The sequence below is a fragment of the Anser brachyrhynchus genome, assembly GCF_964034855.1.
Source record: "Anser brachyrhynchus genome assembly, chromosome: 2".
Classification (NCBI taxonomy): Eukaryota; Metazoa; Chordata; class Aves; order Anseriformes; family Anatidae; genus Anser; species Anser brachyrhynchus.
The window spans coordinates 111001188-111012252 of NC_137695.1; the positions used below are offsets into that span (position 1 = coordinate 111001188).

The window sequence follows — 11065 nt, forward strand, 5'->3', positions numbered from 1 at the left end:
CAATTGCTGTGCTGCATAGATTTCAGATATGTTGTTGATGTGCTAACAAAGGTCATAGCAAGTCATCTTTCCTTCAAAGGTAGACCTTGGCACCCTCCTTCTTCCTAATCCTTGAGTTGTTTCATCAGTTTTGGGGGGAATAGCACAGGAATACCCCACCAGTTTGTGCAACTTAGGCTGGAGGGGCAACCATAATGATGAAATCCAGAGGGCGAGGAGAAATCCTTTGGTGTAATTTGAAATATATGCTTGCTCCCCAGCAGAAACACTCCAAAATAGCCTGCTTGGGGAAAAGGAAAGGGATGAGCCAAAGCAGATCTGCACCTGATGAAAACCATTGCTCTGCATCTCATGGAGAATGGGAAGGTGACTGTGTGAGATGAAGGATGTTGTTTGCCAGCATCTTCTCTTGTGTCCCAGGAGCACAAAGTCACAGGCATTTGGTTTGTGCTGCATACAGCTGTTTGTGTTGGGTTAGCAAGGAGATCGTGCTGTTCTCTGCTCCTTCCAAGGATTTTTCTGATTTGCAGTTCTCTTGCAATGAAATAGCTAGAGAGAAGATAGAGGGGGTAATTCAAAATTTGATCTATTGAATCAAAATTATGACTTTTAAGGAGAAAAAAAAAAAAAAAAAAAAAGAGGTCAAAACACCTCCACTCCTACAGTTTCCCCAAAGAGCAGTCTTTGGTCGGCCATTTAACAAAATAATCCTCTGTTGACTAAAACACCACCTGGCTTGAGACAGTCATCGTCTGCTCCAGAAGAGCAAATGTTGAAGCATGGATATCCTGCTTATGCAACATCCTGTGCCTGGCTGCACTACTCTGACCAGCAGGTAAAACAGGTTTGAATGTTCTCTCTTGCAACAGGAGGACCTAAAATGGTATACGGAATGGGGAAATGCTAACAGACGACGGTCAGTTCTCACTACTTGCTCCTAAACACTTTGAAGTTTTGCTGGACTGAGTTAAAAAGTAACCTTGCAGAAACATTTTGAGAGGTAAAAAACAGGCCCAATGCCATTTAACTAATTCTCCCAGTAAGACAGAGTTACAGTCCTCTCTATTCCTTGCATTGTACCCAAAGCATTTGAGTATTGAGAACTAGGTGTTAAGGTTGAAACGGAAGTCTCTTCGTGTTGGTATGCTGTGTACAACAGAGTTTACTTTGGTGCAGCTGTGTTTGGTTAAACCAGGAGCTGAAGCACATAGGGATACTAGGAAAGCGATGTGTATTAACCAAAGGTGTGATTGTTATGAGTTAATGCAAACACATTGAGTCTGTGCTAGGATGGCTATGAGCAGAAGCACAGTGCTGTTAGCCTGCAGAAAATTCATGTTTGAGAAGTGGGGATGTCTTCTTGGCTGATTACATGACCCTCTAAAGACCAATAATTTCTGGTTTCTTCTACCACCCCTGGTTGCCTTGGCTTTGAGGGATACTTTGAAACTGTGAACAGGAGAAGGGTCCTTATGTTCCTTTGGGGAGCAGCATCCTTCCTGCCTGAGCAGGTGGTATGTGCGATGGACTTGGCTTTCAGTGAAATGCTGTGAAAGCTTTTGACAGTTTATTGGTGTCAGATTTAGCTGATACAACTAGGATTTGTCTTCTGGGAAATACACCTCTTGATATATCTAGAAATAGCAGTGCTCAGTCATGAGATGTTCATATCTGACTTAGAAAAATTTGTCATATGTTATACTTAGCTGAGTTGAGTTTGGTTCCTATATTGCAACTGGAGGTTATTCATACGTCCGATCTCATTTTCTGCTGGCTTTCTGCTGGCTCATAGGAAGAAATAAAATTTATATATTTTTATTTTTTCTAAAGATGCGTAAATTAATATTATTCTAGAGTTATTTGAACATGTGTAATTAATATAACTTTATTTGCAGCTATGCACAGAGGTCTTTAGAGAGGGCTGGACAAGGTGCAGAAAACACTTCTATTGAATATATTGAATGGTATTCTGTGTTTTATGCTTTGAACAGATAGATAGACTAGATCTTGTCTAACTCTTTCAAGTCTGTGATAAGGGCAGTGATGTCTTTGCTTCTGTGTATCTCTGACACCTCCCCACTTCCACTGCTGCATAATACTGCATTGCAGAAAAACAGTAATGGTATGGCAAAGCTGAGGGATGATTGCAAATGACAATAACCACGTTTCCACTGATTGATGAAAAAAAAAAAAACAAAAACACATTGCTGTTGTTTTCAGAGTAGGATGAAGCCTACTCACAAGAGAAGTAATAAGAAAATTCTTTCATTAAGACGGTGATGCTGCAATTGTGAATTCTAGTTTATGGATCCCAGTTTACAGCTGCATTAATCATTCAGAAGTGATCTATATCTTGTTCCAAATGTGCATCTGGCTTCAAAATAAAGGTGGGTGCAGATCCGCAGTACGATATTCACAGATGCAGATTTATATGACAAATGACTGGCCCTGGAAAGATAATGGGGAATATCACCTTTTGTTACTATGCTACCTCAAAATCCTTGGATGAAATATCTCCCATTATATACATTTCTTGATAAAGATTATTTTTCATTTTTCAGATCCTGAATAATAATGGCAATGAATGGTGATATAATACCAAAAAAAGAGCATTATTTGACATGATTGAGGTGGATGTATGACTAAGTATTTTACGTGCCAGAACTTTCACTCAGGTCTGTGGAGGAACCTCATGAAGAGGATTGCTTTCTAGAAGATTTAGCATGTCTCTTATATTCAGGGAGGCTTCCAGAGGAAAGCTTGTTAAGGAATAATTAGATGGAAGTCACGCATTTTGATTCAGAAATGTTGCTCTGTTGGACTGCTATAGGCTGGAATCTCTGCCCCATTTGTTCCCTACTTACCACGGGTGCTGCAGTGCAGCACAGGGCTTTCACGGTGCCGTATATCATGAAATGCCTAATCAGGAACTCTGAATGCAGCATGACAAGGACCTGAAGAGCTTGTAGAGGAAGTGTAGTGTCTTTTTCAGGTGTTTCACTCTTTGAAGGCAGGAAAATTCTCCCTTGTGTGAGAAAGATGTGCTGGTTGGGTAGCCATCTTATTTAAACTATGTTTTTTGTCAAAAAAGTATTTTCCATTGAAAACTTTAGGCAGCCACGTCTGTGCTTTAGGGTGCTTTGATCCAACACATGCTGCCAAGATGTACTCATTCCCACAGAAGACTCTGCTCTCCTTCCTGCAGCTCCTGATTTGCCTGGCTCAAACCTAGTTTGGATATTACTATAGTCATTGCGAGCTCCTGGAGTAAGTGTGGCCAAAAGCACACAATACAGGCAGAATGTGAATTCCAGCTTTTAATTTCCTTTCTATTTCCTGAATTCCCATCACTTCATATCAATGTTTCAGCTCTTTTTATTAGAGTTTGACAGAAAAAGTAAATAGGATCCTGCAGTGTATTTGATTCTTATTTTCCTTATCCCCAGATGCTGGTTGCAAACCAACAAGGGGAAATAAAAGCAATAGAGTGGGTCACTAAACTGGCTGAATTTAAACCCTCATGGAGTCAACTCCTCCAGACGATATTCTTTGGAGGGTTTTTTTATTATTATTATTTGTTTAAAAAATGACACAGTGAGTTCAGTCTAGAAAATTGTGGTGTAATGTTGATACCGCTCCTTGACATACTCAGAGTTCAGGCTGAACTTGTTATTCAGGGTATCATTACATATATTTGCTACAGGACCCTGACACACATTCTGCACCTGTATTCCCTTAAGTTTAAAGGAATAGCTTGTTCCTAAAAAAAAAATATATATATGTAAAACGACTGTAATGTCTGTATGAGGAAGGCAGCCAACTTTTAGTAGGAAATGTGAATGGACTTTTTTTAAAATGTGTGGCTTCCAATGAAACTGGAAGTTTGGTTCAGCATTTGTGCTCCCCACATGCTGCACTTGGCAGCACCATTAAAACCCCAGACATACAGAACATACATTTCTTTACTGCTCCGCACACACTGCTATATAATTTTTCACGTTGTTTGTGGAGCAGAGAAGGCAGAAAAAAAAAATCAATAAAATGTTTTATAAAGTGTGTAACATTTTCTATAAAATGAGTATGCTGAATCAACTGTTATTCCATCCTTTATGCTACTGGGTAACTCTGTTGGGAATTAAAAACCAGAAGCAAGTCTTGAATGTTCGTGATTTCCTTGCAGGCCTTAGCACTGCTAGGAATTGGTGTGGCAACCAACAGGGTAAGTGTATGTGTAAGCGCTGTGGGCTTTTTCCTAATTACTATTTATTTAATGCAACAAACACCTAGCCTTTGGAGCTAGTGCCAAAACTCCTTTGCATTTCTCACTAGAATTAAATATTACAGCTGAAAATTACCTGATATCTATTTCAGCTATTGCCTACCAAGGCTGCCTCCCTTCACCTGCTCTCCCTGGTTCCTTTCTTCTCACACATAATTTTTGTGAACAACCTGGAAATACATGATTTTTTTTTTTAATTAAGAGAGTAACTGCTGACATTATATCCCCTCAGCTGTGAGAAACATGAAAGTATGCAGCTGTGATCATCATTGCCCACACCACAGGTAGAGAAGCGAGGCACAAGGAGAAGTCCGTGCTGCTCAGCATGAAGCACAGTGCAGCCACGTCCATGACTTGAAGCTGTCAGGAGCATCCCTGGAGAACAACATGGTCTGGACAACGTGGTCTGGACAGAGCTGCAGGGCTGCTGATATCCCCTGGTAGCCCAAGGGTTATTAGCAGAGCTAGTTTTTCCTCTGTGGCTGTGGTGCTCAGGTTGTGCTCAGCGCGGCACACCTTCCTGTGGCTGTACGAGCGCACGGTTGTAGGAATGAAGAGGTTCCTGGTTCCTGTTCTCGTGTCCAATCTATTTGTGCTGCATTAACTCAACTGCAGAGACCAAATCCACGGAAGGTTATTCTGTTACCAAGTTGTACTTCATCCTCTTAAGCCTGTCAGGGTGCCTGTACACCATTTGCTTGAGAATCGGGTCTCCTGAAGACCCCGCAGAAATGTAACCTGTCCAGCATTATGCTCGTCTCACGCTCACTGCTCGCAGCAGATGCAGCACTGAAGTTTCATAGCCCAACCTCCACATCACCCCAGGGGAAATTTGGCTTCTCCACCAGGCTTTGCTCAGGTGAGGCTAGCACATGGGCAGCGCCGTGCTCGGACAGACATGCTCGGCCGTGCCTGCGCCTTTAGCCGTGGTGCTGTGCATCAGGGTGAGCTGGAGCAGTGGAGAAGGAACACGTTTCCCCTAAGGCCAGCTCTGCTGTGCAGGCAGTAACCTCTGGAGAAGAGGAACCAGAAGGAAGATGACATGCTGTGCCCCTGTCAGGGTACAGTGAGGGCTGGCTGCTCCCCGCAGCGCTCCTGCATGTTGTATATGTAGCTGTGTTATAAGGCTGTACGTAACCTTTCCTTTCCCCCAAGGAATCTCCTTGTCAGCATCAGTATTAAGTCATCGCCATCAGCTACACCTAAACACTTTTCACATTAAATATTATAATGAGTCCAAAGACCAGAACTAACATATATCATAACTGTCAAAATATACCGTAAGCAGCGAGGTGCCAATAGACCAACGTGTACCTTTCAGAATAGCAGTCTCCAGCCCGAAGTAAATGTTTTCTTGCTGCATCCATCTTCTTGCCAGCTCTTGACACTAAATCGACAGAGCCAAACAACGCAAATTAACAAATTCTCGTTCCTCTGCAGCAACTGGAAACAACATGATTGCATTAGCATAGTTCCTCCGCTCCCAGTTTCTCATGCCAAGCCCCGCTATCAACACATTTCGTTGTACTTCTCGCTGTCAGCTGTTCTCTATCAGTAGATAAGACACTTAATTTGCAGAGGGGGGTGAACGTCTATTAGGAAGTGTTTGAATCACCCATTAGTATAGCTCTGCTTTACAAAGTAAAGGTAAGTCCTGAGTATTGGCTTTACTTGATGGTTTGTGTAATCTTTTTCTTCTTTTCACCATAACATCTGAGAACCACATTAAGTGTTTAATGTATTTATCCACAGAATTCCCCTGAGAATAGAGGGAGTACCATCATCCATACTACAAACCCGGGAAATTAACGTGAAGCCTGAACTGATTGAACAACTTAGCCAAGCTCCAGGCAGGAAATCTGTAGCACAGCTAGAAATTGAACCCTGACTCTTAACCAAGTGCATCTTTTCTAGCAGGCCATCTCTCATCTGGACAGGTCTCCAGGAGAAAGAACGATTTCCTGTAGCAGAATCACTGCTGTATTCACTTTGGCTGTCTCAAAATGGGAATAGCTGCTTGTTCACAAAGGCAAGCAGATCCCAAAGCTGCTGAGTGTGCTGAAGTATGGCTAAGACAGTCCAGCCCCCAGGGCATCTGTGGTCCTTACCTGTAGACACTGAGCTTAGATGACCTCAGGGAGTTGAGTTGGCTCCTAAAGGACCCTAAACCCTGAAATGATCTTGAGGCAATCTGGGAGGCAATTACCTGGCAGAGCTGCCAGATCAGTTTGTGTGAGCATTACCTAATGGCTTCCCTACAAAAACAGCCTTATTTGCTTAGGTGAAAGCCGCTGTCCTTGTCCTGCAATGGAAGAACCATTTTCACTTTGCCTTTGACTTGTGTGGTTCAACACCCAGTTAAGGGGCAAGAATTTCCAAATGCACTCCAGTGAGGCTCTGCCCTCACACACACAGATTTTTTTTTTCTTCTGTGTAACTGAGTTCATCCAGACCTTGGTCAGGTGTAGTCCCCTTATAGTAACTTACAAGTGCAATCCGATTCTTTTAATATTGGTAACATCCTTGAACATTTTTTCATCCAAATATTCATGCGACCTTTCATTTAAATGGAGTAATTAAAATAATTTGCATTTATTGAACCACACAGAAGGGATACTGTACAAATGTTTTGATATCAGTTGCCAGCAGCTCTTGTAGCAGCTCTTGTAATATGTTAATTTGGGAGACTTCAGGTCCTTTTATTTTTCCCTTACAATGCCACAACAAAGTGATATTTAAACAGCTCCTACAAAGCTAGTGCCTTGAGTTATTGCCAAAGTGACAGCTGCAGGCAGGGAAGGGTGAATGAAACCTTGTCTGTCACTGATGGACAAAGAGCTCCAGAATAAGGCTCTGCAAAATGCATCAAGAAAGAGAAAATCTTTTTCTCCCTCCCCTCCGAACTAGTCTGATTGGTTTCTTCAGCTGTCATGTCTGTGATTTCTAAGCATAAGCTTGTATGCAGTTCTGTAATTTTCTTTGTTTCATGTCATGCTATAGGGCTGCACCAAGAGACTTTTGATCCCTTTTGATCCCCAGTATTAGACACTGTCTTTAGTATTGATTTGGGGGGGAGGGGGGGGAATGTGGGCCAGAAATTGCTAGGACAGCTTGTCAGAAGCCGTCTTAAAAAATCATGAAAGAACAGAAACACAGTTGATCTTTATCATTTAGTCCTTTATCATTTAGTCTATTATTTAGAACATTCCTCTCGTGTGCTTAATTAAACACAGGCATTGCTGTTGTGTTTTCAGTGCCTGTTTGCTCTCATGCTGAGAGTGTTGGCCTCTGTGAATTGGTCCAGCACTTGATAATATTTGATGATATTTCAGCATCAGGAAGTCTTGAAAGCATGTTAGTTATACAAAACACTCCTGTAACAATTTACCATGAGGTTCCTTTTTTTATTATTATTAAAAAGATGTTGCTACTTGGTGTTCCCAATATGCATTAGCCTTGTTACCCATGTGGGCTACAAAGAGAAGTTAGAAATGTGATTAAATTTCAAGCATATGAAAGTGAAAAGTTTATTTTTAATAAAAGGTACTCGAGACCTGGGCTATATTCAGTCTTCAAGACACTTCACGGATCCCAGACAGTAAGGTGGCAAACTTACCAAGGCAGACAAATGAACAGACTATGGATTTTGATGATGATGAGGTGTTAGTCTCAAAATTCAGAGACAATTCCTTCTTATATGACACCTTCTCTCTCATAACTAGATGACTAATACTCTTAGTAGTATTTCTGCAAGGCCAATTTTGTAACATATAAGACAAAAGGAATAATGTGGGTTACAGAAGCTTGACTAACACAGATGCAGTTAGTGTGCCTGACAAATGTGCTGGCCTTCTACAGTGGGGTTACAACACTGGTGGATAGGGGAAGAGCAGCTGACATCACCTACCTGGATCTGTGCAAAGCATTTCACACCGTCTTCCATGATATCCTTGTCTCTAAATTGCAGCAACATGGATTTGATGGATGGACCACTCGGTGGGTAAGGAATTGGCTGGAGTTGCTGTCAATGGCTCAATGTCCAGGCAGAGATCAGTAACAAGAGGTGTTCCTCAGGGGGCAGTGTTGGGACTGGCGCTGTTTAACATCTTTGTCCGTGACATGGACAGTGAAATTGAGGGCACCCTCAGCAAGTTTGTCCATGACACCAAGCTGTGTGGTGCAGCTGACATGCTGAAGGGAAGGGATGCCATCCAGAGGGAGCTGGACAGGCTTGAGAGCTGGACATGTGCGAACCTCATGAGGTTCAACAAGGCCAAGTGCAAGGTCCTGCACCTGGGCTGGGGCAATCCCAAGCACAAACACAGGCTGGGCGGAGAATGGATTGAGAGCAGCCTTGATGAATATTAATTATATTATACCGCACATTATTATTATATTTTATTATATAATTATACCATATATGTGTATGTATGTATAATAATTATTATTAATTATAATTTCAGCCCAGAAGGCCACCTGTATCCCAGGCTGCATCAAAAGAAGCGTGGCCAGCAGGTCAAGGGAGGTGGTTGTTCCCCTCTACTCTGCTTTCATGAGACCCCACTTGGAGCACTGCATTCAGCTCCAGGGCCCCCAGCATAAGGACATGGACCTGTTGGAGTGAGCCCAGAGGAGGGCCATCAGGATGATCAAGGGGTTGGAGCACCTCTCTGATGAAGACAGGCTGAGGGAGTTGGGGTTGTTCAGCCTAGAGAAGAGAAGGCTCTGGGGAGACCTTACAGCAACCTTCTAGTACCTAAAGGGGGCCTAGAGGAAAGCTGGGGAGGGACTCTTTGACAGGGTGTGTAGTGATAGGACAAGGGGTAATGGCTTTAAGCTAAAAGAGGGGAGACTTAGATTAGCCATTAGGAAGAAGCTGATGCTGTGGATGCCCCATCCCTGGAGGTGTTCAAGGCCAGGCTGGATGGGGCTTTGGGCAGCCTGGTCTGGTGGGAGGTGTCCCTGCCCATGGCAGGGGGTTGGAACTGGGTGAACTTTAAGGTCCCTTCCAACCCAAACCATCCTGTGATTCTACTATCTGAGCAAAGTGGTACAAAATTTCTTTGCTATCTCCAAGTTGATTGTATTACCCCTGGAAACTGGGGAAAGATATGATGAAAGGATGCATTTGGAGAAGGAATGATGAAAGACTGGAAGAGGAAACTTCAAGGCCAAACTGGGAGGCAGAATGAGTGTAGCATTCAGCAGGGCGAATGGCAAGGACTCAGAAATGCTACAGCTATGCAGAGCTAGCAACAAACTGACTTCTAATGCCACCTGTAGGGCTCTTTAATGCCACCTGTAGGGCTCTTTAAGTCATCAGTTGGAAAGTGTGAAGGATAGGAAGCTGCTAGGGACAGCTTATTCATCAGAAAGAAAGTCCAGGAACACCCCCTTCTCTCAAAAGGCCTATGGGTTCCTTTCATAGCTTCCCAAAAGATCTAGAAATGTGCTGTTCTGTCTAAAATACTGCTTTAAATATAGTCTTCAGCCATACCAGTCATCTTTGCCAGCAGTGAACAGTCTTCACATTCTGTAAATTCTTTGAGTACTTCGAGTACTTCCTGTTTAAGTCTATATATTCAAATTTTCTGAATATTAATCTCCATTGCCTGAAAACATGCAAGTCTCACACTTATTAATTTAAACCACATTAAAGCCTGCTGTATAATAAACTACTACTTTTTTATATCTTTCTGATCTCTTGAGCAGCGTAAACTAGCTTGGACTTTAAGGTCCATGCTTCAGGTCAACAGCTGCTATCAGTACTAAATCGTGCTAATAGAGAGGAACAGTGATGTTTTAGTTAATTCCTATAGTGAAAAGAAGTAGCTCTCCCAGAGCTATGTACTGGTCTGTTACCACGTTTAAGCACTCTGTGTATGTCCATATACCTATGGGAAGATAGACCATTTGTCATGCTTCATACTTAAAAAGATTTTTTTTTTAATGGTTGGACTAAGTCCTCTTCAATTTATGAAAGGCAGGCAATGATTCCCATTTTAAATTCTTTCTTCTCATGTCTGGGTGTGTCTGTACTAGTCAACTTCACCATGTGCTAATTCCCTCTACTCAAGCCTTGAGGCCAACATTTTGCTTCACATTATCTCTAGCTACACTTGCTAAAACACCCTGCACATTCCACCTTAACTGAAGTGTTACATAAAGTGGTTTCCAGCAAAAGGAACTTAACTTGCTAAGTGCAGGCAGAACTCTTAAGTGACTGCACAACCTAAACTGTTTTCTTGTACTTTAGAGGGCTGTAAATACACTCAAGAATTGTTAACTTATAAAAGTATGGTCATGGTAAGAAGCTGCTGACAACATAAAGCTGCGAGGTATGATTAATATAGATGACACCTGAAGAGCCTAACTAGATGACCTTAAAACTGCTAGAGCTGGGATGAAATTTACAGGAAAGAGCGTGTGACATGGCTTTCAGGTCTAGTAACAAGAATACTGCTACTGTCTGTGAGTTCAGTGTGTTTAACCACAGATCAGCTACTGAGCATTCATTTAATGGATCAGAAAAAGGTAAAGTTTGATCCTTCCATGTATTAAGCAAGTTTCTGGTATGATCTCAGGTGAAATAGTATGTACAGTCTGACCATCTCTGTTCAAGAAAGGTGGACTAGATTAGATGCTGAGGAGAACCTATCTAATAAGCAGTAGCTTATTTACATTTGGTGCACTTACAAAAGACAATGACATCCCTGTGCTGTGTGTTGGGCTACATGTCATAGAAAGAAAACAATAATTTAAGCTTTGTAAGTCCTACTGGTTGGA

The 11065-nt window shown here is 42.2% G+C and overlaps 1 protein-coding gene across 1 annotated transcript; it reads left to right on the top strand.

The window, feature by feature from the left end:
- Positions 1 to 280: 280 nt before the first annotated feature.
- On the top strand, positions 281 to 8716 carry ENOSF1 (enolase superfamily member 1). The gene is given in 6 exon segments (XM_080582370.1): positions 281 to 302; positions 762 to 844; positions 4181 to 4219; positions 6993 to 7031; positions 7033 to 7105; positions 7513 to 8716. Coding segments are annotated over 5 exon segments (447 nt in total). The 5' UTR covers positions 281 to 302; positions 762 to 769; the 3' UTR covers positions 7734 to 8716.
- The last annotated feature ends 2349 nt before the right edge of the window (positions 8717 to 11065 follow it).